Here is a 26,755-nt window from a genome sequence, read left to right on the forward strand (position 1 = left end):
CAGTGCAGATATCACTCGCCACTGATGTTAGCCGTGGCACAAAATCAAACTCCGGTCGCCGGGTTCAGAGGGTTGTGCAAGCCATATGCAGTACATTTCAAAATATCTGCACATAAACATGTGTATATTATAAAACATTATATGGCTGCAGAATGTGAATTATGTAAACGTGTTTCCACGTTTCTGCTGTGGGATGTGAGAGGGCTTGGTCATGAAACGGGTCCCAGAAAAACAAAGCTTGATGAGTAATTTCCAGACGTCGTTGCTGGAAGATGGTGTGAGTTTGAGGCTTTGTGCCAATGGTGCGGTGTGTCTGTGTGTCTATGTCCTCGTCTAACAGTAGTTTCCCCAAAAGTCTGTTAAGGCTACAGGGGGATCTTTGTCTTTGTGTCTATGCGTTTGTGCGTGGGGAGTGGTGGCACGGTGGTTAGCGCACTGCGCTACAAACCCGGCGGCCCGCGTTCGATTTTCCGCCACGACCAATAATTGCCGAATATTCGAACTGATTCTGGACTTTCCCTAGGTCGACTCAGCCTAAAATGAGTACCTGGTGTGGTGTGTAAACATCAGTACTGTGGCGGCCAGGCGTGGTATTAACCACTCGCCCCCTCGTGTGCCGTGCCGGCCTTCGTGTGTGCGCGCTAACAGCACTTGCCCCTACAGTCTGCTAAGGCTGTACGGGGATCTTTGCGTGTACGTGTGCGTTAACACGTGCAATAATTAGATAGCGTTGGGGAGGGTGTGTCTCTGCACGAGCGGTGCGTGCGTGTGTGCGTTGGTGTGTTTTATTAATTTATTCGGTGGCTTAAGTACACTTTACTCAATTTGGCCTTCCTCACAAGGCAGCTTGTGGCTTGGCTCGTGAGCTTGGGACCGTTGCAAGGAAGCGAGGGGCCTTGGGCAACGTATCTGCGGTTGCTGCTGCTGCGGGCTGGTGGTGTGGCCCTGACACGCCCTTGTGAGTTGAGCGGCCTTGTGTGCGGTGGGTTGGATGCGCGGCGATTCGAATATTATCAATATTTTCGTGGGTCAATTATTTATGTAAATTGAAATTGTCTGGCGATGCTCATGCTGCTGCTGCTGCTATGCCATTTGAGCCTTGCCCCCTGGCCCTGCTTGGTCCCGAGCGAGATTTGAGATGTCTCGTGAGGCCAGCGTAGCACGGTTTGGTTCCGGCTCTGTACGGCAGTGGAAAACCCACAACCATGAGTGCCCCATGCTGGCTCGGCTCGGATGTTCCAGTGGAAAAGGGGTATTAGTGGATAGAGTGCAATGTGTTTATGAAGTGGCGCCACAGTGGTGAGATGTTAAATACCTCGCCTGGTATTCAGGAGGTTGTGGGTTTAATCCTGACGCTGACGCCTGCTGCTGTACATGTGAAGCTTACGTGTCTCTCTATCCCCCCGTGATCGTGTGGAATTTACTCTGGGTCCTCCAGTTTTTCCCTCCACATTTTAGAATCATAGTGCGTTTAAAGTATTCAGCTGCTGATTTCAATTTCCACGTGATAAGCCACTTCGTTGAGCTATTATTTGTGATGGCCAGTTCGCTTCTGAAAAAGCTTATATAGCGAAGTGGGCCTTACCTGGTAAAATAAAAAATAGTTTAATTTACAATCGCAGAAAAAGCAGGCTCACTTCCTGGCCTCGCGCAACATTGCCAATTCATGGCAGACTTTGTTCTGGGACTCCTCTAGGTCCGCTCGGCATTAAGTGTGCACCGTCTAACTGGGGAGACCAAAGTGGCGAGGTGTGGTGCTGGCCACAACTCTTCCTCCGTGAGCGTTAGCCGTAATAGGGGCTCGCTTACAGGACGTGGCCATAACAGTCCAAGTAGCTCAACCGATAATCATCTTGTCGCCTTACAGAAACTCTGTCTGCGCTTATTGTGCAGCAGTGGATAAGTGAATGTATCTCCATGATGATGTTTTTTGTGTGAGATCGCACAGGGGAGACAAAGGCGGCCCGGCTTGGTGCCGGCCACACCAATCACCTCGTGCGCTATCTCAGCCTTAATATGTGCTCGCTAAAAGCACGTCCCCTGGCAGCCCATGTGGGCCTCATAGGATCTTTGACTTGCGTGTGCGTGTGTGCGTGTGTGCGTGTGTGTGTGTGGCGTGGTGCTGGCCACCCACCCCCTCTTGTGCCGTGCCGGTCTTCATAGGTGCTACTCGCTAACAGCACTTGCCCCAACAGTCCATTAAGGCTACACGGGGGATCTTTGTCTTTGTGCACACGTGTTGCCATTTGTGGAATGGGAAAAAAATGTGGAATTGTCCATAAAAGGAAACGCGCGCACAGTGTCCGTGAGACGGCGCAGTGGAGCAGACGCGATGGTAGGCGGCCCGATAACCGCCCCTACGTGTCGACCATCACGCCTGCCCGAAACATAATGCCCGTTCCGTTTGTACACAGATCGCTGTGCGTGTGTGCGCGTGTGCGCGTGTGTGCGTGTGTGCGTGCCACAACAACGAGCGGAGCTCCGGGCGACTAAAACGCGTCGAGTTGGCACGGTGGGGGAGCGCAGGTGACGTGTTTGTCGTTTGTCGCACGTCGGTGAACCCACCGCACTTGGGACTGTGACCCCCTGCCAGCAGCGAGCCTTGCACGCTTCACATGACCTCGGAGTGTACCTAGCCTGGCACACGCGCTGTGGTGATGTCACTGCCACTTACTAGTGAATGGCGGCTATTGTTGTTGTTATTGGTGCGACGTGCATTCGTGCGTGGGGAGCGGCGGTATCGTGGTTGGCGCACCGCTATGGGTTCGGCTCGCAGCCAACATCGGTGGAGAAATATCCGAAAGCAGCCGTGGGCTGACTCGGCACTAAATCGGTTACCGGGGAGATAAAGGCAGCCGAGTTTTGTTCAAGCCACCCACACCCTCGTTTGAAGTCTCAAGCGTGTATCTGTTTAGCGAGTCGGGAACTCCAGAGACCAGGGACCAGCCTCGCTTGCAAGAGTGACTGGCCGGGGTCACCGATGTGATGAAGGCAGTGATGTAAATGTCCAAGTACAAAGGTTGAAGCGAGTAAAAATCGGTGCGAACAGAGAGACGCGTGACAGGAGGAGGAGGCTCGCTTGTGCCGTGGTGGCTCCCCGAGAGCAGTGTCACGCTGGGTAGTAGTCGGAGGCTTTTGGGACCAATATCCATACTAATAATAATAACCCGCCACAGCCAATCGGTCAACATGCCAATTAGTTATTAGTTCGGCACAACTCTGTTTGTCGCCTGATGATGCTGGTTGTAATTACCGGCAAAACGTCACGGTGCTCTAATTGTAAATGTCGTGAGTTTTACTCTCCAACGCGCCGATGTGCTCAACTAGCAACTCATCGGCACGTTTTGTTTACCTGGCACAATCTTACTAATCGGCTGTGTCGGGTGGTGGCGGGTTTCACGACACATTTATACTTATGCGATCGAACCCCCCCAAAAAGCCTCTTCTGAATCACTTTGAGCAACTCGCACCAACGGGTCTGTTGCGGCTACACGAGGTGGGGGGGGGGTCTTTGTGCATTGGCGGAGGTGCGTGGGGGGGGATGGAGCGGCATGGGGTGCCGTGTGGGCGAGCGCGCGCCTGCAGCAGCGGCTGCGACGGGGCCTTGCCGACTCGCCCGCTGACCATAGAAGGAAGGAAAGAGCTCCGATGTAATCTAGGATTTGTTTTTGCTCGGGGTCTGCGCCGCATGAATTTGCGTCGGAATGGGCGGCTGTTTTTGCCGTCACATCATCCCGAGAGATGCGGAAGTCCCGTTGGTCGTTTGCGTGAAATATCCCCAAGTGAGATATCTTAGCCCCTAGCTGGAACGGTAATTGTTATTTTATTCTTTCGCACGATGGCAGCAGCCCGTATGTTCGCAAGCCACATGGCGGTGTTGAGGTTTGGTGCTGCTGGCTCCGACGAGAGGGCTTCAGCGGAGAGAGTTTGCGTCGTTTTGCTCTTCCTCCTCCTCCTCCCCCTCCTCTGTTGAAGGAAGCGCAGGCCACCACAGTGGGTTGACTTGCACGGTCCATGGACGGCCACCTTCTGTAGGTTGTCCACCTCTTGCCTGGATTCATGTCACCTTGAACAAGGCTCATGCCGTCACCTAGGCGATATGGACGTCGTTAATTCGAATCCGTAAAAAACACACTGATCCCCAAACATGAAACGAATGCCTTGCCAAACAGCACATTGACTCCAGGTGCGGTGGCCACGTGACTTCCCCGTGCTTTCTGACCTCGGTAACCTGGGGGGAGGGGGCCCATACCCCATGCTAATAAACTAAACTTTTTAGTTTTACCAGATGAGGCCCACTGAGCCATGTTTCTTTTTTTCAGAAGCAACCTGGCCACAATTGATAACTCAACGAAGTTGCTTTCATCACGTGGAGATGTATCGCTGGAGTGATGTTGATTCTAAATGTGGAGGGGAAAACCCGGAGAGAACTCCACGCGACCACGGGGAGAGAGACGCGGTAAACTCCAATTATGCAGCAGCAGCAGGCGTCAGGGTCGAACCCACGACCTCCTGCACACCAGGCGAGGTTGTTAACATCTCGCCAGCGTGGCGCCACGTTTGGGAAACGCTGATCCTAAGGCTTTTCAGATGTGTTTCCATTGGGTTAAATGTAGGTCGGAGTTGTTCATAGCCCCGGGAGGGGTGGGTGGGTGGTGAAGTTGACCGTTGTTTACACGCGTTGCTGCTGCTGGGGGTTTTAGTTGAGTGTATTTTGTTTAACCAGGTGGCGGCTCAAAAGAGCCGTGATATTCTCATTTGCAAGAGTGACACTGGGTCACCAATGTGACAGAGAGAAATTAAACGAAATGCAGTGCGTGCCCGTATGTGTCCGTGTGTGTGTGTCCGTGTGTGTGTGTCCGTGTGTGTGTGTCCGTGTGTGTGTGGCCATGTGTGTGTGTGTCCGTGTGTGTCCGTGTGTGTCCGTGTGTCCGTGTGTGTGTCCGTGTGTGTGTGTCCGTGTGTGTGCTTGCGTCACCCTGTGTTTATTTTGTCCGAGCTCTCTGCTTTACTGATCACCGGAGCCAAAGGAAACTTTCAGGAGCACTTCCTTTACGGATGTTTCCTTAATTTTTGCAGAAAGACCAGGAATTATTTTTGGGCTAGTGTTTAGCTAAACTCGCACAAGAGCTTTTAGTAGCTTGCAGAGTACGTGATCTTTGACCCAAAACACTAATACGAATCGTCATGTTGGCAAGCAAAACGGATCGAGTCACGTGACAGGTGAAAACACTTTTCTTCTTGAACATTCTAAACAACTACGTACTTTTTTTACTATCGAAACTTTTTTTTTCTTACCAGGTAAGACCCACTGAGCTGTGGAGCTCTTTTTCAGAAGCGACCTGGCTCTCACAAATGACAGCTCGACCAAGTGGCTTGTCACGTGGACATTTACCGGGCGAGGTAGTTAACATCTCCTTGCCACCGTGGTGCCTTTCAGTCCCGCACGCAGAGGCAGATCTACAAACTTTCCAATGGGGAGGGATCCTGAAATTCCAAGCCTTTTATATAGGGACCCGACAATAATATGGCAAGAGAAAAACATTCAATGTATTTGCTCTGGTAGGTAAATATTAATTTTAAAAAGGCCATTGTTCGCGGTCTAGAGGTGGGGGCATCGTGCACATCGCCACTGCCCACATGGTTGGCTGCTTAAACAGCGGCGGCGTGCGAGGGAGCGGTGAGACATTCACCGCGTCGTCAATGGTGAGTGTCTCGTTGATTCTGTGTCACCAGGCGAGACCTCACCAGACCAGGATGGGCCTTATGTGCAAAAGAGCGAGTGGGCCAGTGAGGTGATTGAGATCTCGAGTGAGTAGATGAGTGAAGTGGATGAGTGAGAGGTGGCTGGGTGAATGATTGAGCGAACGAGTGGGTGATTGAATGAGCAAGTGAGATGATGGGTGAGTGGTCAAATAATTGAGTTGCATGAGTGAATTCCAATTCAAGCTGAGTTTGTTTAGCTAGGTGAGGCACCAAGATCGTGTCATTTGCAAGCGTGAACTGGTCACCAATATTACAAGATGAAAACAAACAAAATAAATTACAGCAAAGTAGCAAATATAAACCATAACAAAATCAACTGTCACGTGAGAAATGGAAAATATCGATGATAAAAATAAATTACCCGTAGCGCACATCCGATCGTAGCACTATTACAAATTGTGTGACGCGACACATGAAACGGAGATATAGGCTGGTCATTGTGCTCGGTAGACGAGGGTGTCACGTGGGAGGTGTGGCTGCGAGTGAAGTCCTCGTACAGAGTGGACGTCGCGAGGACGAGATCGGTGCGGGACGTCCACGGGGGGAGGCTGACCGGAAGCAGGGGGGTGACCTCCACGCACTTCCTCCCCACGGCGCACGGAAAATCTCCTCTTGCCGAGCAAACAGGAAGTCGGTACCTCCACGGGCAGAACGGGGGGAGCGGGGGGGGGTGGATGGAGGCGGTGGGCGATCCGTTTCCTGTGGGCTCGTTCTCTCCGGGCGAGGCTCCTTGACGGCCGTGTTTGACATGAGGGGGTGCACTGCTCGCGAGCGGTGCGCTAACAAACGCTACCAGTATGTCAAACACTCATTCATTGGCTCAAGGGGGAAAAAAATCTACTTCCATATGTAGAGGACTGCAGAGCTTGGGCAATTGTTGGTGGCGTCGGCCTCACCGCCTGGCTGCTGCCTTCCAGCTCGGCTGTATCCAGTCTGTCATCTCGCGACATCTCAGTCTATTGCCAACGTCTCTTTTGTCAACTTCTTGTAGTGAGTTGTCAGAGGAGATACAGACATCTCTCCCTCTTATCAATGTCTCTCCTTTCATCTCTATATCTTTAAGAGTTTTTTAAAATTAGATTGCGTAAATATAAATGTGTTGTTGAACCCGGCATCCCCTGACAGCCAATTACTAAGGTCTGTCACGTAAATGTAGGGGTGATACGCGCTGGCAGTAGGGATCGTGAGGCAGCGCGTGGTGATTGGCTGTGTAGTGGTGACGCGCGCTGACAGTGATGGATCGTGTGGCAGCGCGTGGTGATTGGTCAACTAGGGTGGGTGCTCACATCGCGGTCCGAATAGGCTCAGTCTCCTCGGGAGCGGAGGACTATAAAAGGCGGTGCGCGCGGGCGCTCGGGGAGTTGGTGACCAGTGAAGACGGAAGACGGAGGAGGAAGAGATAGGGCCCTGAGACACCTAGTCCCGCTGTCCTTGTAAGGACCGGGGCCCTGTGTGGCTCAGAGGCGGGACCTTGGGACCCGGGGCCGGACGTCCGTGTGAGGGCCGGGCCGCGGGACCCAGTGGTCGTGACCCATACCCAAGCTGGGGTGGGTCTGTAGGTTCCCCTGGATGCTACGGGGCTGGAATGCCCGTGTGTTTGTAGCCGGGTGGAACGTGTAGCGTGAGCTGTAGTGACCACACGTGTTATTGTGGCAAAGACAAGTGTTAATAAAGTGTGCTACCCGTCAAGTGGTCTCCCGCCGTAATTTACAATATTACATAAACAAAACGTGACAATTGGTTACTGGTTCAGCACACCGGTGTTTAACGACACATTTATGTTTACGCGATCTAACACAAAAAACCTCTTATGGATAATATTGATCGCGAAAGCCCCACGACGTGTTAGACTGATCTCTACATCTCTATCCATTGTCATATCTCTTGAGTCGTATCGCTACATCTCTGTGTAATTGCCAGTGTCTCGACTGTAAGCTCGCTACGTCTCCGCCTCCTCTGTCATGTGACCAAAGCGTGTTGCTGCTGAGCCCAGGGAGAGAGACGCGTGGAGGGTGGAGAGCTCGCGCCCCACCACTCCACGGCGCTGTCGCTTCACCGTCGCCCTCCCTGCTGACTCTCGGAACATTCCAACTTAAGAAACCACGGTGTGAGCAGGGCTCCCGTTCTGCATCTCCGCGTACAAATAAATAAATCGTACGTGCCTCGGTCTGTCAGCAGCAACTGTTTAAGCGAGCAAATGCGCAAACTCTGGTTTCGGTTTTTGACTTTCTGGGTGTCGTAAGAAAATTAATAAACGCACGTGCGCACATACGTGGGACTTCCTTGGCCCCGTACGTAGCCACCCACTCTAATCGGAGGTGCGGCGGGGGGGGAAGACAACAAACTAAAAACAAACACGAGAATCCCTGCCACTGCAGGAAGAAAATTACAACGGGGTCAACCTTGCAGTCGGAATCCCCTCCGTCGGCTCTGAGTTAATAAATAAGGGAACTTAATGAGGAATCGAATGCAGAAACTGGGGATTAACCTTGACAAAAAGGTTAACCTGATACAATTAGCGCATTGTTCCGTCACCCTGTGGACGTGAAAGGGAAGACTGTAGCAAGCGATAGGTAGGGGCTGTGTCTGTTTCTCGCCGCTGAAAAAGAAGTTAATGGCTCAGTGGGCCTTACCTAGTAAGATTACAAAAAATCTTTAGCTTTATTGCATATATTCTGAAAGGGATTAGTTGACCTCGCCTTGAATTTGCACTCCTATCGTGTTTTTGGTTTTGTTTGTTGTTGTAAAGTTCTGACCTGCCCCTACTGGGACACTTGTGAAAAGGAGCTTCACAGAATATGTATTTATACTGGATTCCTCCAGTCTGCATACGTATATTTTCATCTTCTTAGTAGAGACATGCAATTGGCCCTTGTGCTGCACGGTGACGTGCTACGGTGAAGGTTTATTTCCTGAGACGTTGCCTTCTTTTACGTACCGTACGTTGAACTTTTTTCGCACCGTACGTAGCCAACCATGCCAGTCGGAGGGCATTTGGGGGGCCGACTCTTTCTGACCGACGTCACGGGACCGTTAACGTTCGCTGTGCAGCAGACGGGGCGGGCGCGCGGTCGTCTTCGGTGGTGACCGCACACCGCGGCGGTATTAACCGGGGCGGTAACAACCGGGGTCCCGATTCCAACCGCGAACCTCTGAGACGAGGCTGCGAAACGCGCGGCCGGCGGGCCCCAGCGACCGCCACCACCGCCGCCGGGCGAGCCCACCGCGGTTGAACGGCGCGCGCGCGCGTGTGTGTGTGTACGTTCGTTGAGCTTCTTACGCACCGTACGTAGCAAACCATGCTAATCGTAGGTTGCCGAACGAGTACATGATAAGGTCGCACTCGTTGCCAGGATACCTCGCTGATCTCGTCGGGGAGCATAAACCATCACCACGCGAACTCGAGACATCCTCGCAGTGGCGGATTTTGGCTGGCCACCGAAAAAAGATGGTCACCGCATCGCGCGCTTTCAGATGCGCTTCTGCGGCCGTCTGGAACGCTCTTCTGATATTTGGAAGCCACTGGATTGAAAACAATTTCTTTAGAACTGCTTTTTGTGTTTAGTTTGTTATCTTTCCTCCGCACCTCCGATTAGCACGGTTGGCTACGTACTGTGCGAAAGAAGTTCAACGTACATACCTACACAATTGGAGGTGCGCACGTGCGTGCCAATTTCACCAGATGATGAGGCCACTCCACCCACGCGGAGTGGAAATCTCTTCTGAACAAACCCGCCGGCTGGCTCACGCCCCGACGTGCCGCTACTCGTGCCGCGACTGGGAGAGGGCATTTCGTCCGCTGACAATTCCACATTTGTGCACAATCGCGATTTGATGTTTGATAATAATAATAATAAAAATATACATCACAAAATCAGACAGTGGCTGCAGTCAGACTTGCCCATGGGGTCGCCCATTACGACCCCCCCCCGTGCCCCCAGCACGGAGGAGGAGGAGGCTAAAGACCGACAATTAAAGTGACAAGGATCCCCACTCACGAGCGTGCGGCACCGGCGGTGCCGTCTCAGCCACAGTCCTCCGGCCTCCGCCGCTCCCCCCCGGGCCGGCGAGCGCCGCGGCCTCCCCCTCGCGCCGACGCGGCCCGTCCCGTCCGAGGAGAGTTGCCTGGAATTTGGATTATTTCTCGGCGACTTTGCTCAGGTCTCCGGGAGTCCGAGGGCTGTGTTGGCTGAAGGGGGTGGAGTGGGGCGTGAGAGCGGCTTCTAGGAATCTCTAGCCGAAGTGTTGCATCCCCGTTTCTCCCCTTAAGTCTCTCTCACACACGTGCGCTTTCTCTTTTTTTTAATATTTAAAAAAAATAAACGAAAAGAGGTGGTAAACCCCCGGGGGGTTTCGTCGTCCCGAGGTTCGGACGCGGACATTGCGCAGGCCCACGAGCCGAAACGACGCGCGCGTCACACGAACCGCGCGAGCAGGAAGATCCTTTCGAGGTTTTTGCGGTTGTAGTCGTGGGCCTCTGGTGAGGGGGGGGACGCGAGCAGCTCGCAGGCTGGGGGGGGGGGGGGGGCCGGAGGCCCTCCGAGTGGCAAGGGGGCGAACACCTTGGGTTTGGTGGCGTCGTTTTTCCAGCCCACGCTCCACGGGCCTGGTGAGGCGAGGTTGTGTTGTAAGGAGGGGGGAGTTGAGGTGAGGTTGGGGTGAGGTGTTGGGGTGAGGCGAGTTGAGGCTTCACCCACATGGCAGGGCTGAACCTCCAGCCCCTCGCGTCCTCCGCTCTGTTCCAACGTCGCTGGGTGAGGCCCAAGGAGCCTGGACCCACGGTGACTCCCCAGAGGTGGGTGCTGCTGCTCATCTTCATCGTCAACTTGTCGATATCATCATCACCATCATTGTCATCATCATCACCATTGTCATCATCACCATCATCGTCATCATCTTCATCTTGTCAGCATCATCATCATCATTATCATCATTTTTGTTGTCGACATTGCCACCTTCATTATTGCATTCACCATCCTTGTCATAGTCATCAACATCATCATTGTTGTCATCTATGTTAACATCATCAACAGTATCATAATATCATCTTTAAATATGTCTTCATCGTGAACGTTAAGATTGGTTGATTTTAGAATGTTCTGACCTGAGATTCTGGTGAGCTGTTGTTTCGAGCAACCGATGCTGACTTGAATGAAACTTAATTTGGAAAGCCATGCAGACTAAATTGTACACACGCTTGTGGTCAAGGTAAACACATGTATAGTACGTCCAGTGTGTATATATACATATATATACATGAATACACATGTATATACATGTATATACATGTATATATATACACACACAGCCTGGCTTGTCTCGGCTCACGAGTGAGATACGTTCCACGAACATTGTTCGGTAAATCTTGACTTAAAGCTTTCGTGACTGCAGGCATCCATATTCTTGGGTCTTTCGGTAAAGCCACGTAGATGGATCAAATAATAAAAAGAATAATGAATAAAAAAAAAGAATTATTTTTATTATTTAAAAAAAAAATTTGATCTATCTACGTGGTTTTACCGAAAGACCCAAGAATATATATTGTTTGGTAATCGAAAACTCGTTAAGCGATCATCGTTTTCCTATCGACTCCCTCCCACGTGAACAGCCAAGACAAATTTCAGCCTCAAAATGTTCACTCTTGAACAACGTGTTCTAACGTGAACAATACACAATTTTACAATAAAGTAAGAAAATATAAAATGTAACACTTGCCACACATGAAGAACCACGGTGCTTGCAGGGGCCTGGAATTTCTGTTTGAACGATAGATGTTCTTATATTAATTTGCATAGCGCCTCAACCAAGGTGCTGAATAAAGAATTTGAAATTGTACAGCAGAATAGTAGTGCTGTGAGAGGAGTTGATGGGAAGGATGTTAGCGGGTGGAGGTCGAGGTTGTAGGTGGCATTGACCTGACGCTGGACTCTGAAACTCGCCTCTGTTTCTCAAGACACAGCTCAGTGTAGCGCAACATCACCTCGTGGCATCGCCTCGTGCATCGCACGATTCGCTTCCCCGCTACGTTCGTGGTTCCGATCACGCCGAGTCGTAGATGGGCTGGTCCGTCCGCCCTTCCTTCGATTTTGTTTCTGTTTGCTTGGGCCAAGTTCAGGCAGGGTCAAAGTTGGGGTGGGCGTCTCCCCTTCATCGTTCCCCTCACTTCGTCTCGAGCCTGAACGGGGCCTCTCCGCTCACGGCCCACTCGCCGGCCTCGTCGCGCAGCAGCTCACGGCGGACGCGGTGCAGCGACGAGCAGCAGATGGAACTGCTCACAAAAGTTCGTCACCTGGCGGGGGGCGGGGGGGTGGGGAGCGGGGGAGCAGGGGAGCGCGCACCACGACGCGTGCAGGGCCACGCAGGGCAGCCGGTAAACGAAAGAGCCGCGGGACGCTGCCGCCACGGGCCGCGTGTCGATCGATCGGTCTGCGCTCGCTGAGCGATCGTTTTGAGTAAAAAATATATATAATGGGTCTAAATTAAAATAGCGAATTCTCGTACAAAGAACGCTCCTTACATGAGACCAGCCTGTGTAGGTGTTGTTTAATTAAATGCAGGAATGAGTTTTAGGTCGAAATAGTCGACATGTGACTGATTCCATCCAGTCACGGACGGTGATGATCAAAAAGTTGCCGTGGAAACGTCAACCATTGTCACAAACGTCTCTTCCTGGCCGGGCGGCTCGCCGGGAGAGCGAGTGGCTCTCGGTCGCAAGGTTGCGAGTTCAACTCATGCCCTCGGGGGGGGGGGAGGTCAATAAAACCAGTACCGCTTTGTGAGCAAGTCAAGAGTGGTGGTAATCCGAAGGAGACGCTCGCTGCTGCCATGGGAATGTGGAATTTCGACCGCTGCCTCATTTGCCCAAGAAACCACTTGGGTCGTGGTTTTCTTCTTCGTAAGCCGCGCTGATTTTTTCGAACTCCTCATGAAGAAAAAACAAACCACCGCGTGTTTTAACGGCCTGGGACTTAAATATCGTCCGGCCTTTCCCTGCTCTGGCCCTCTCCTCTCCCCTGGCCTCCCTGCCCCGGCCCCCCTGGCCCTGACGCCCCCCTACAAGGCGAGGCAGAGTTATTATTGGCGGCGGTGTCGCTGCGCTCACAGGGAGTTAAATGGGGTGGCGGTGGCGGTGCTGCAGTGGTTCCACGGTAGACCGAAGCCCCGGGGCTATTTCTCAGCCAGCCCTCGCTCCCTTGCTATCACAATGTGCGTGCGCTGCAGGCTCGGTGCGGCAACACCGGCACCACACATCTCGGTGCAGATGAATTGCTGGCTCGGCCCATCGTCCCTCTGGGGTCGAGAAAATCTGTAACAAGTTGTGGGGAAGCCTCCAGTGGGAATGCAGATTTTCCACCACGATGTGAGGGCAGTAAACAGGACCTCATCTTTCATTTCCTGCTCATATTTTGAGTTTCAACGCTCCCTTTTGGAGTGATACGATTTACGTGAGTTTCATTCCCCCCCCCCCCCCCCGTCGTCAGTGGACTGACGGCGGAAACCTTTCTTCATGGAACAAACTAATGACCGTATTCTCCGGGATTATAAGACGACCTGGAAAGTACGACGCACCCCAAACTTGCTCAGTAAAGTTATAAAAATCTGGTCTTACAAACACGCGCACGCACACACGCACACACGCGCGCACCTAATGCACCTTCCGGAGTTTCAAACGCGCGCGCGCCTATAAATAGACAGGGCATAGGAAGTTAAAATGTGGAGCGTACGGCTCTCGGCGCACAAGCCTGCGCTGACGACACTGCGGGCGGCCCCTCCACCTCGCCGTCTACGGCCGCTGGCGCTGGGCCGCGGTGCTCGGGGGAGGAGCGTGGAAATGATGGCGTGACGAGTGGCGCGGGCGACGCTGCCGACAGGCGAGGGGGGGCCCCGGGTCCCCGCGTGAAAACGCGACACCGGCGATCTCGGAATGCGTCGCCTCGTAAATCTGCCGTGGGGAGTTCTCCAAAAAATAATTTGGGCAGTGGTACGGCTCCCCCCACCCCCCACCCCCCCACCCCCTTTTCGTCATCGTCGTCGCCGCAAGCCCAAGGGGGTGATCCAGACACCTGTCGTCGTGACCGCTCCGCTATGAATAGCAGAGCGCGTGAACCGGCGCTCCCGGGGCCGTTGGAGGGCGTGCGGACCGCGGTGGGGGCCGGTGGGGGGGGGGGCGGTGAGAGGCGTGCTGGGAGCTCGAGCGAGGACGCTGCGGTCATTCGCTCGCTCGCTCCTCCGGGTGCCTCAGCTGAGTCGTCGTTGCACGAGCGGATGTGAAGTCTCTCCTCCCGAGCGTCGCCGGGGTTCCGCTTGGGCATCGCCGCACAGCTTCTGCGTGCCCATTTCTCCTGGCCCGAGAAGACAAAGAGGAAAAAAGCTACATTTTTAAATAATAATAATAGTGTCGCTCGCGGCAGCGCTTCCCCACGTCGGTGAAATCTAAGTGCGCGCGTCGAGACGTTCCGGGGAGGTTCCTGCCAAGATGGTCGGCTCCCAGTCGTCGTCGGGCCGGCCTCCGGCCATCCCAGAGCACCAGGAGGCCGCGTTCGAGGCGGAAGAGCCGTGGGTGGTGCCGGAGACGGCCGTGCTGCTCACCGAGGGCCCGGCCCCGCCGATGAGCGCGGTGCCTCCGGCCACGCCGCCCGAGTCGAGGGAGGTCGCCCGGTCGCGCGTGCAGCGCCGCAAGAGCGACGTGCGCGTCTACAAGGAGTTCTGCGACTTCTACGCCAAACTGTGAGCCGCCAACGCCGCAGTCCCGCCCAGCCTCCACCCTGGCACGGCCGCCGTGGTGCTGTGCACTTCGGGCCACGGTAGTCAACATGTCGCCACCGTGGCGAGATGTTGACTACCGTGCCCTGTTTGCAGGAGGCCGTGGGTTCGATCCCTACCCTGACGACGCCTGCTGCTGTCTATTTGGAGTTTGCGTGTCTCTCTCCCTGTGGTCATGTGGCTTTTGCTTTGGGTCCTCCGGTTTTTCCCTCCACGTTTAAAATCGACACGCAGTTCGAGTATTCGGCTGCTGTACATTTCCACGCGATGATGATGACGATTCACTTCGTTGAGCTATCATTTGTGATAGCCAGGTCACTGCTATGGCCCACTGAGCTCCATAGCTCAGTGGGCCATGGCTGGTAAGATAAAAAGAGTTTGTAAATAACGGAGTGATAATGGCCTGGCACGGTGGTAACACTTGTGCCTCACAGCAAGCAACCCCCTGGGTTGAATTCCTGACTCGGGCATCTTCGTTGGTGGAGTTTGTATGTTCTGCCTCTTGTGCAGGGGTGAGAGTGGGTGAATGTGGTGTCGTGGTTAGCGCGCTGCTAACCCGGCGACCCGAGTTCAATTCCTGCTCACGGCCAACGCGAGTGACAATTATCTGAACCGGTCCTGGGCCTCCCCTAGGTCACCGCATCGCACGCTATCAGATGCGCTTCTGCGGCCATCTGGAACGTTTTTCCTTCCAATATTAGGAAGCCGCTGGGAGCGATGCACTTTCAAATCATCTCGATTAAAAACTATTTTCTTTAGAAGTGATTTTTGTGTTTAGTTTGATGTCCTTCCCCCGCACCTCCGATTATCGCGGTTGGCTATGTATGATGTGAAAGAAGTTCAACATACATACAGATGAAGGAGGGTTTACCCTCAACTGCACACATTGACTCAACAATCCACGGCTGTACTGACGTCTTCCTGTTGTGTGTCGCTGTGAAGGCGCAGAAGTCTGCTTTGCATTTGTAGGATTTGTGATTGTGGAGTTGGTGATTGTGTTGTTGGTGATTGTGGAGTTTTGTGATTGTGGAGTTTGCGTTTGTGGAGTTTAGTTCGGAGCACACACAGGCTGAGGCCACGAGTGCAGCCGATGAGCAATCTCACGTGAATGTGTACACACCCAGAGGAGATGATTTCATTCTATAATTAACAACTGTGCTACCATACTCCTCTCTCTGCTGTGAAGAAGGGCCATCGCCCCAACCACTGCCTATCACCACAGTCTCCGCACTTTCTCTCGTGTTTTAAAGCTAGAGATCGCGAGCGTGGCTTATAATCCAGCAGGCGAGTGTGTGTGTGTATGTCTGTGTGTGAGTGACAAGAATTGTGGGAAGGGTGGCATAGCGGTTTGCACGCTGTGCACCTGGAGACCCCAAATTCGATTCCCGCTCGCGGCCAACACCAGTGACTCGGCCTCTAATGAGTACCTGGTGAGGTGTGTAAACATCACCACTGGAGAGACAAAGGCGCATTGCTGGCCACCCACCTCCTCGTGTGCCATGCCGGCCTTCATAGGTGCTCGCTAACAGCACTTGCTCCCACAGTCTGTTAAGGCAACATGGGGGATCTTTATATCCAGAAATGTACAACTTTATTGGCACTGGGTACAAATATGGGGTGCGTCTTACTTTCCGCAGTGTCTTCTAATCCGGACAATACACGACAAAGACAAAGATCCCCCCCCCCCGTACAGTCTTAACAGACGGTACACACACACACTAGTGTGTACACACAGACACTAGTGTGTGTGTACACACACATACACAGACAATTCCCAACTGAACATAGAAGTTCGATTCCCAACTGCGAGTGACTGCTGTGAACACCGGAGGACGACGAGGCTGTGCCTCTGCTGATTGTCGCCCTGCCTGGGTGACCGTGGTGGTGCGAGCGAGCGGGTCAGCGGTGCCCGTGACCATAAATAGGTTCTCGCTGACAGCACTCGTGCCCCTGCAGCCTTAGCTGAGTGAGCGAGGGGTGGGTATGTTGACGTGAATGGAAAATGCCTCTCTTGTTTTTGGCGATTGGTTATGGAGCCGGCGAGGTTCGTGTTTGCTCGACGGCCACCCAACCCCTCGTGCACGATAACGGCTGTTGACGCTGTATGGGGGGGGGGGCGGGGATCGTTGTCTGTATCTTTGTCTTCTGTCTGGGCGCGACGGTGGGTAGGAGATGTTCACTACCTCGCCTGGTATGCAGGTAGTCGTGGGTTCGATCCCGACCCTGACGCCTGCACATGTGGAGTTTGCGGGTTCTTCCCGTGGTCGCGTTTTCTCTTGGTCGTCTGGTTTTTCCCTCCACATTTAGACTCAATGTCACGAGTTTAGAGTATTTGGCTGATATAAATGCCCACATGATAGGCCACTTCTTTGAGCCATGATTTGTGGCCAGGTCGCTTCTTGAAATAAAGCTAGACAGCTCAGTGGGCCTTACCTGGTTGAATAAAAAGTAGTTAATACTTCTAGTGTCTGTGATCAAGGCTACCAGGCATGGTGTTAGCCACACCCACCACCACCCAGCAAAGGTTCGGTAAACGTCCACCACCGCGTGCCAACGTTGGCACGTATACCGGGCACCTCGTGTGCCGTGTTGGCCTTGATTAAGTGCTCTTGCTAACAGCACTTGCCTCAACGGTGCTTTCAGGGCTACAGAATCGTGGTCTGCACGCATTGTCTCTGTTACAGTAACATGGCGTCGGCGTTGTACGACACCCAGTAGATCGTCGTCTCTGTCTCTGTGTTACAGTAACATGGCGTCGGCGTTGGCGAACGCGGCGTGCGAACGCTGCAAGGCCGGGTTCGCCGCCACCGAGCGGATCGTGAACAGCAACGGGGAGCTATTCCACGAGAACTGCTTCGTGTGCGCGCAGTGCTTCCAGCAGTTCCCCGACGGACTCTTCTACGAGGTGACGACTCGGCACTTCGCTCGCACGCTCACTAGCTCACCCTCTCACCTGCTCACACGCTCACAGACTCGTCCGTATACCAGATCACTGGCTCACCAGCTCACCAGTACCACGTGACTGTGACTCGCCAGTTCCACGCGACCGTGACTACCGCTAGTACCACGTCACCGTGACTACCGCTAGTACCACGTGACTACCGCTAGTACCACGTCACCGTGACTACCGCTCGTAGCGTGCGACCGTGATGACCACTAGTACCAAGTGATTGATGTGAAGCATGTCATTCTCGCTGTGTCTGTGTTTCAGTTTGAAGGCAGGAAATACTGCGAGCACGACTTCCAGATGCTCTTTGCTCCGTGTTGCGGGCAGTGTGGTGAGTAAGCACACATATACCCACACGAACATGTACTCACACACCCACATGCGCGCACGCGCGCACACATACGCACACGTACACACACGAAGTTGTGGTGACGTCACCACGGCGCCTGTGTCAGGCCAGGTGCGCTTTAAGGCCACGAAGTGAACTGCTGGCAGGAGGTCACGGGACAGACCCAGCAGGTGCCGTGGGTCGACCGAGTGAGATGACTGGCAGATGCACACCAGCTGTGCCCCCTCCTGTGCCAACTTGTTGCGTTTTAGCCGCCCGGCGCTCCGCTCATTGTTGTGAGCATCACTTCTCTGCCCTCGGTTGTTGTTGGAGGGCGACTGCCTCCAACTGACCAGTAGCAGCGTCCTTCACGAGCTTCCTTCATAGTACACTCGCAAACACACACACAAACACACGCACACACGCGCTATACACGCACGTGGGCACGTGTGTGCCACATGACCTTTAGAGAAGTTGTTTTGCCGGTTTTTTCCCCAATCCGATTCCATCGGTGGCGTGGTCGTGCCGTGAGCTGATGTCTCCATCCGGAAGTACGGCAGGGAACTGCGCACCCCCCCCTCGTGAGAGAACGGCCCACAGAAGCGGATATCAGAGATCTAGTTTTGAGATTCCTTCAAGTGACCTCTTATCCACGCTAGGGCGCGGCGATTTCACATTCTCAGAGCTGAGACTTTTTCCAAGTAACGATAATAAAATCCAAAATGTGATATTTTGAGGTTGTTTGGCCACTCAGAATCTCACTACGATTAATGTGGGAATAACGACACGCCGAGCGAGGTGTGCTCACAAACCACGGGAACGTGTGGCGGTCACGTGACCGCCACGCCGGCTCAAATGGGGCCCAGAGCGTTGCACGTGCGCAATGCTTTCTGTTTGTTTCGGGGCCCGACCGTCGTTCCCCCGCCCTCCGTTCCCCCGCCCCCCGTTCCCCCACCCCCCGTTCCCCCTCCCGTCGACCGTGACCGTGCGGCGCTGCGCGTGTCGCCGTCCGTCCGGGCGCCCAAATCAGGCGAGTTCATCGTCGGCCGGGTCATCAAGGCGATGAACAACAGCTGGCACCCCGAGTGCTTCCGCTGCAACATCTGCAGCGAGATGCTGGCGGACGTCGGCTTTGTCAAGAACGCCGGCAGGTGAGGGGGCAATGCTCGCCGAACCGCACAGCGTGCGTGTGCGCATGCCTGTGTGTGCGTGCCTGTGTGTGCATGCCTGTGTGTGCGTGCCTGTGTGTGCACGCGTGTGTGCGTGCCTGTGTGTGCACGCGTGTGTGCGCACGTGTATATGCCAGTCATCTCAGTCAGTCTACCCATGGCACCTGGGTCGGTCCTGTGACCTCCTGCCAGTGATATTTCAGCAATTCACGTGGCATCAAAGTGCACATAGCCTGGCATAAGCACCGTGGTGACATCACCGCCACTTAGTGGCGAATGGCGGTTGTTATTGATACGGGAGCAGTAGTGCAGCGGTTATCGCGCTGCGCTATGAACCCGGCGACCTGAGTTTGATGTCCGTTCACAAATAATATCTGAACCGGCCCTGGCCTAGCCTCCCCTATGTGAACTCGGGTTTACATGAGCACCCGGTGCGGTGTGTAACCATCGGCATTGGGGAGACAAAGGCGGACGGGTGTGGTGCTGGACCGCCACCCTTTCGTGTGCCGTGCCGGCCGTCATAGACGCTACTCGCTAACAGCACTTGCCCAAGCAGTGCGTCTGACTCGTGTTTATCCGTGCGTGCGTGCACGACCCATCCCACCACAGACACCTGTGCCGCCCGTGCCACAACCGAGAGAAAGCCAAGGGCCTGGGCAAGTACATCTGCCAGAAGTGCCACGCAATCATCGACGAGCAGCCACTGCTCTTCAAGAACGACCCCTACCACCCAGACCACTTCAACTGCACCAACTGCGGGTATGTGGCTTCATCGCGCTGTAGGGTCTGTGTTGTGTTCACAGGTGTGTGCGCATGTGTGCGTGTGTGTGCGTGTGTGTGCGTGTGGGGAGCGGTGGTGTGGCGGTCAAGCGCTCTGCGCTACGAACCCGGCGACCCGAGTTCGATTTGCGCTCACGGCCAACACCGGTGATGATTTATCTGAACCGGTCATGTGCCTCCCCTAGGTCGACTCAGCCTAAAATGAATACTTGGTGCGGAGTGTAAACATCGCCACTGGGGAGACAAAAAGGCCGGGAGTGGTGCTGGTCACCCACCCCCTCGTGCGCCATGCCGGACTTCGTAGTTGCTCGCCAACAGCACGTGCGTGTGTGTGTGCGTGTGTGTGTGTGCAGTAAGGAGCTGACGGCTGATGCACGCGAGCTCAAGGGGGAGCTCTACTGCCTGCCCTGCCATGACAAGATGGGGATCCCCATCTGCGGCGCGTGCCGTCGCCCCATCGAAGGCCGCGTCGTCAACGCCATGGGCAAGCAGTGGCACGTGGAGGTATGGTGTTCTCTGTGTGTGTGTGCGTGTGTGGGGCATGGTAGCGGTTAGCACACCACTGCGCTACCTCCTTGTGTGTGTTGGGACTTCTTCCGCACCTTACGTAGCCAACCGCGTTAATTTGAGGAGGGAAGGACAATAAACTAAACACAACGAGCAGTTCTAAAGAAATTAGTTTTCAATCGAGATGATATAAAAGTGCATAGCTCCAGTGGCTTCCTAATATCGGAAGGAAGAGCGTTCCAGACAGCCGCAGAAGCGCTTCTGCGGTGACCCAGCGACCCGAGTTCAATTCACGCTCACGGCCAACACCGGTGACGATTTATCTGAACCGGTCCTGAGCCTGCCCTAGGTCGACTCGGACTCAAATGAGTACCTGGTACGGTGTGTAAACATCGCCACTGATGTGACAAGGGCGACCGGGCGTGGTACTGGCCACCCACCTCCCCATGTGCCGTTCCGGCCTTCACAAGTGCTCGCTTGACAGCACTTTCCCCTACAGCCTGTTAAGGCTATATGGGGGATCTTTCTCTTTGTTTGAGTGTGAGTGGGTAAGTGTAATGAGTGAGAGAGTGAGTATGAGTGTGTGAGTGTTACAGCGAAAACGCGTTGTGTGAACACGCCATTATCAAAGGGCTGCTGCGGGAATATCTGGTGGGCAGCAGAGGGGATAGCATAGCAAAAACCCATTGTTGTACTGCATTTCTAGACTCCCACGTACGCCTCTGCTGCCTGCCTTCACCAAACTGTCGGTCCACGCTGCGTTGATCCCGAGGTCGCGACGCATCCGGGTGCGGCTGTTGGATTTCTGCGATCACCATCGTTTGTTCTGTGTCGTGGTGGTGTCGGTGTCGTGGTGGTGTGTCGGCGTGCTGGTGTGTCGGTGATGCTGGTGTGTCGGTGATGCTGGTGTGTCAGTGGTGCTGGTGTGTCAGTGGTGTCGGTGATGCTGATGTGCCGGTGTGTCGGTGTGTCCGCAGCACTTTGTGTGCGCCAAGTGTGAGAAGCCGTTCCTGGGACACCGCCACTACGAGCGCAAGGGCCTGGCGTACTGCGAGACCCACTACAACCAGGTGAGGCTGCCTGCCCGCTTGCCGCTCGCTCGCCCGCCCGCCCGCCCGCCCGCTCTCCCTTTGCGTGCGCTTACTCGCCCACCTAGTAAAGATGGAACGTCCGTCCGACGTTGGCCCAACGGTTCCAGCAACGCGCTAACAACGTTGGCGCGTTTACTGGGGCGGGGGGAGGCCTCGCCAAGTCTCGCGAGGGTCCACGACAGTCACTTGGTTTACTCGTTTTTTTGTTGTTCCCTCTCATTTGTAATGTTTGCTCAGCTGTGCTCGCCCGCCGTGAGCCTGCATTTAACCGTGGGCCGTCCTGATGTCATGCGAGTGAATAAATTCAATTTTAACGTCATGTGATTTCATGGCATCATGTATTTAACATGAGTATTATTTAGGGAACACAAAAGACTCCCCGCGTCTCTAAGACTCCAGACAACAGAGAGGCCGCATTGCCGACCGTTTCGTTCCCTGTTGAGTAATTTGCGGAATTTTTTTTAATTTGGTCAAATTCCCACTGCGACACGGGCGCACAATGCTCTACCGTCTACCGAATAAACATCAGGGGATCTGCAACATCCGCTGGTAAGCGGACGGCGTGTCGTACGTTCACGGTTGAAAACCCCGCAGTATTAACCAGGGCGGGCGTGTGCCTCCAACCACGAGCCTCGTTAGCAAGCGGCGAGCGCGCTGCCACTCGGCCTCGTTGCACCGCAGCAGCAGCAGCAACGTTCGATGCTCTTTTTACGCGCGCGGCTTCTACATGTTTATTCTACATATAGATGATATGCTCGCCGTCTCTCCGCAGCTGTTTGGCGACGTCTGCTACCTGTGCAACCGGGTGATCGAGGGAGATGGTGAGTAGCGGGCTCCGTCGCGCCCTCTCCGTTTATCACTGCGTGTGTGTCGAGCTTTTTTCGCACCTTTGTACGTCGACAGCCGTGCTGATCGGAGGTGCGGGGGTGAGTGGGCGTGTGTGTGTGTGTATGTGGAGAGCGGTAGTGTTGCGGTTAGCGCGTTTTGCTAAGAACCCGGCGACCCGAGTTCGATTCCCGGTCACGGCCAACACCGGTGACGATTATTTGAACCGGTCCTGGGCCTCCCCTAGGTCGACTCGGCCTCAAATTAGGACCTGGTGCGGTATGTAAACATCGCCACTGAGGAGACAAAGGCGGTCGGGCGTGATGCTGGCCATCCACCCCCTCGTGTACCGTTCCAGCCTTCATAGGTACTCGCTAATAGCACTTGCCTCAACAGTCCGGTTATACGGGGGATCTTTGCCTTGTGTGTATGTTGAGTGGAGGTGCGTTCCGGCTGCGTAGCGCCCAGAGACCGCACGGCGACTCGGGGCCTGTGCGGCGCGTCCCCGGCCTCTTGCATGTTGAGGTCACCACAAAGACTAAGATCCCCCGCGTAGCCTCTAACGGTCTGTTGGGGCAAGTGCTGTTAGCGATTAATAACTAACGAAGGCCGACACGGCACACTTAAGGGAGCGGGTAGACAGCACCATGCCCGGCCGCCTTTGTCTCCCCCAATGCTAATGTTTACACCCTGCATCAGGTACTCATTTATGGCCGAGTCGACCTAAGTGAGGTCCAGAACCGGTTCGGCGAATCGTCACCGATGTTGGCAGCGAGCCGGAATCAAACTCGGCTCGCCGGCTTCACAGCGCAGCACGCTAACCACTGCACCACCGCTCCACGCACACACACACACACACCCCCATCTGCCACCCACCCTCGTCTCCTGTGGAGAGTTCCTGCGTCCTGTCCCTGTACATATTCCGCCGCTGATGTCGGGGATCGAACTCTGGTTGCGCGCGTGCTCGTCCGTGCGAGCGATCGAGGGCGGGTTCGTCGATGGGCGCGATAACCGCCGTGTCGTCTCCCCGCAGTCGTGTCGGCCCTCAACAAGGCCTGGTGCGTGGGCTGCTTCTCTTGCTCCACCTGCAACGCCAAGCTCACCCTCAGGTGAGCTTCGCCCGCCGGCGCTCGCCACGCCGCGCCTCGTCCCCCCTCGCACCTCTCCCACTGTTCTGTTTCTACGACTGCCGCCACCTCCGGCCCCGTTTCCCGCGTGCGCGGTTTCCTCTCTGCCGTTTTGTCTCGGTTTTCGCGGCCACGTTTCTCACCTGTGTCTTCCGTTCTCGTTTCCCCACCCAAATCCGACCCCCCCCCGTCCCCCACGCACCGCGTCGCTCTACCCGCGCTGCTCACGAGCATCAGCTCGCTCCCTCCCTCCCTCGCTCTCTCTCTCTCTTTCGCCCGTACGCTGGCTCGCTCGCTCCCTTGCTCACTTAATTAATCGCCGGCTCACTCGCTGGCTGACACGCACACACACACACACTATTAAACGCGCATATGCGGACACTACTCTGCACACACACGCACTTATGAACTCGCATACGCACGCTTTATCACGAGCGCGCACACGCACATAATGCACGCTCACGACACGGTCACAACGCACGCGCACGCACGCACGCACACACGCACACATGCACGTCCCACGCCCATTGGCCGCGCCGACTCCACGGCCCCAGCACCAAGTTTGTGGAGGTCGACCTCAAGCCCGTGTGCCGCCGCTGCCACGAGCGCTTCCCGTCGGAGCTGCGCGGCCGCCTGGCGAGGCGCGAGCGCAAGGAGCGCCGCAAGAAGAAGGGCCGCCGCGACGGCTGCCTCTGACGGCGGCCGGCTGCTCTGCGACCTTCGGCCTCCGCCGACCTGCCGGCCCCTCCCCCGCCACCGCCACGATCTGTTAGCGTGACCTCTCTTTGCGTGACCTCTCTTTGCGTGACCTCTCTTTGCGTGACCTCTCTTTGCGTGACCTCTTTGCTCGCTCCTCCGCGCCGACCTCGATGGGCGACCGAGTTGTCAGGCCCTCTCTTTCCCGTCGCGCAAAGCGATCGCCGTGCTCGCCGGCTTCTCCTCCGTGCCGAACGTTCCCCGGTGGGGTTGGCCACACATCCCAGTTGCAGGATCGTGGACCTCGGGCAATTGTCCACAGCGGACAATGCGGATTTTGGAATTCTGTTGATATTCCCGACCTTGGGCGTCATTCCGTGTGCAGTTTTTATGTTCTCCGCCTGTTCCGCACGGATTTTCTCCGAGTTCTCCAGTTTAAACTAAAACTATTTAAACTTAGTTTTTTTTACCAGGTCAGGCCCACTGAGCTATGTAGCTCTCTTTCAGAAGCGACCCGGCTATCACAAATGACAGCCCAACGAGAAGTGGCTTATCACGTGGAAATTTAGAGCAGCCAAATACTCTTAAATGCGCGTTTCTAAATGTGGAGTGAAAACCCGGAGGACCCGGAGAACAATCCACACGACCACAGCGAGAGAGACACGCAAACTCCAAATATACAGCAGCAGGCGTCAGGGTCGGGACCGAACCCATGACCTCCTGTATACCAGGCGAGGTAGTTAACATCTCGTAGCCACCACGGTGCCTGGTTTCCTCCCATAGCTAATAAAAGAAACACAGATCCACTCCAACCGGTATTGGTAAAAAACATCGCAAATACTCAAAAAAATGATCTGCAGTTTACTCAGTTGGGATTTCACACACAGCAACACTGCTCCCCCCGCCTGCGAAAACTTGGCAGGACTCTCCTGAAAAGGAGTCGTGAGACTCGGCGAGACTGTTCTGGTTAAACGAGCAAAACAACAGTAATAGTTGCCTGACAGCTTGGTCATTTCATCATGGCCTTACGTGTTTTTGCCGCATTATTAGAATGTCTGTGATTTCTCAATTCCTAACACTGGCTTACACTCACCTTTCCGCTTTGCGTACGGATTACAGGGATGTCTGCTGCTCCATTGAGCTGCGTTCTGAACCATTCTCTCCGTACAAACGATGAGAGTCGTCGTCTGACCTGGACGATGAAGTAACCCCATGAGATGTAACGTCACTACGTCACCTCGCGCAATCCCAGCGAGGTTAAAGATTCGTTGAGACGTTTTCCAAAGTGATTTAAAGGATCTAAGCGCACGTTTGTTGGGTCAGATGGTTGTGTAAGTAGAATGCACGTTGTACAATCTCTTCCACCCGACACGGCCAATTGAATTCAGTCATCACGTGAACACAAACGTGCCAACGCACGTTTGTTTTTTTAACCCTTTCCCGATCAGAGACATCCACAAGTTACAGGGTGTCCCGTTCACCACAGAATCTCGGAACGTGCCAGCGGTTGGCGTTAATTTTACGTAGAGAGGCACAGCGCCGTTGTTTTTAAAGACGTTGTGCTCACCACAGAGAACCGTAGTGACACGACCGCACACTATGACAGCTGCCGCCAAACTGCACCACACGCCCTCCCGCATAGCCTTGTGGGAGCCTCGGTACCAACAAAGTTATTTTATTTATTTTTTCTTCCGGTTCCGTTTTAATGACGTACGGCATGGTCGGAACGGAATCGGAAGAAAAACCAATGACGCGAAAGGGCTAATTGGCCGTGTCGGGTGAAGGAGGGTGTACGACGCACGTTTCGCTCGCACAACGTGACCCGAATGACCGTGAATGTTGTTCGTGAGAGCCGGCACGCGTGCTTGTTGACGTAGCCGCTAACAGATGCTCCCTGCTTGCGCTCCGATGTGACGTCACATTTTTTGCATCGGGAGATTCGATTCCGTTTCTTTAAAGGGGTGGTACGTGTAAGCGCCGCCTTAGTGGCTTGCAGGCCGCACGCGAACCCAGTACGGTGGCGAGGAAATGTTACCTCCCTCGCCTGCTATGCAAGAGGGCGTGGGTTCGACCCCAGACCCTGACGATGCCTGTTGTAGTCCCCGTGTTCTCTCTCCCCGTGGAGGTCGCGTGAATCTTTCTCTGGGTTCCGCTGATTTTGGACCCCCTCCACATTTAGAAACAACGTGCTGCGTTTAGATGATTTGGCTGCTGTTACAAATTCTCACGTGTGATAAGCCACTTCCACGATGAGCTCTTGTCACGTGTGGCCAGGTCTCGCCTCTCCCTGAAATAGAGCCATTGGCGAAATGGGCCTTACCTGGTAAAATAAAATGGTTTATAGTTTAGTTTAAGGTATGTATGTTAAACTTCTTTCACACCGTACGTAGCCAACCATGCAAATCGGAGGTGCGGGGAAATAACAACAAACTAAACACAAAAATCAGTTCTAAAGAAATTAGTTTGCAATCTAGATGTAAAAGTGCATACCTCCAGTGGCTTCCTAATAAAAAAAAATTAATTGCCACATACACAAATTACTAAATGTTTATTCCTGCACGCGTAATTGGACGGCATCGTGCGTGAGAGAATCAAAGGATCGGGGCTTCCATTTTGCATGCCCAATAACAATGCCGTGTGATTGGTTGCGATGATTTTTCCGTTGACTGGAGTTTATTCTAAACACAACTGCGCGCATGATTTTGAAAACCTGTGCAAAGCCAGTGGACGTTGTTTATTTAATGATTTCATGTTTG

The 26,755-nt window shown here is 54.2% G+C and overlaps 1 protein-coding gene across 6 annotated transcripts in view; it reads left to right on the plus strand.

The window, feature by feature from the left end:
• The window catches only part of LOC144948961 (LIM and senescent cell antigen-like-containing domain protein 1), a 50,073-nt gene that overhangs the window by 18,183 nt on the left and 5,135 nt on the right, over positions 1-26,755 (plus strand). The window contains exons 1-10 of one of the 6 annotated variants that reach the window (XM_078878742.1): positions 2,314-2,335; positions 17,275-17,434; positions 17,741-17,807; positions 18,835-18,955; positions 19,583-19,732; positions 20,107-20,257; positions 21,238-21,330; positions 22,124-22,172; positions 23,210-23,285; positions 23,858-24,367. In XM_078878742.1, coding sequence (XP_078734868.1) covers positions 17,279-17,434; positions 17,741-17,807; positions 18,835-18,955; positions 19,583-19,732; positions 20,107-20,257; positions 21,238-21,330; positions 22,124-22,172; positions 23,210-23,285; positions 23,858-23,999 — 1,005 coding nt within the window. In that variant the 5' untranslated portion in view covers positions 2,314-2,335; positions 17,275-17,278 and the 3' untranslated portion in view covers positions 24,000-24,367. Of the gene's footprint in view, positions 1-2,313; positions 2,336-14,170; positions 14,494-17,274; positions 17,435-17,740; positions 17,808-18,834; positions 18,956-19,582; positions 19,733-20,106; positions 20,258-21,237; positions 21,331-22,123; positions 22,173-23,209; positions 23,286-23,857; positions 24,371-26,755 lie in introns of those variants that run through there. The other 5 variants (XM_078878743.1, XM_078878741.1, XM_078878739.1 and 2 more) reach the window with 5 other exon arrangements.

This window comes from Lampetra fluviatilis, chromosome 51 (genome assembly GCF_964198595.1).
Source record: "Lampetra fluviatilis chromosome 51, kcLamFluv1.1, whole genome shotgun sequence".
In the NCBI taxonomy this organism is placed as follows: Eukaryota; Metazoa; Chordata; class Hyperoartia; order Petromyzontiformes; family Petromyzontidae; genus Lampetra; species Lampetra fluviatilis.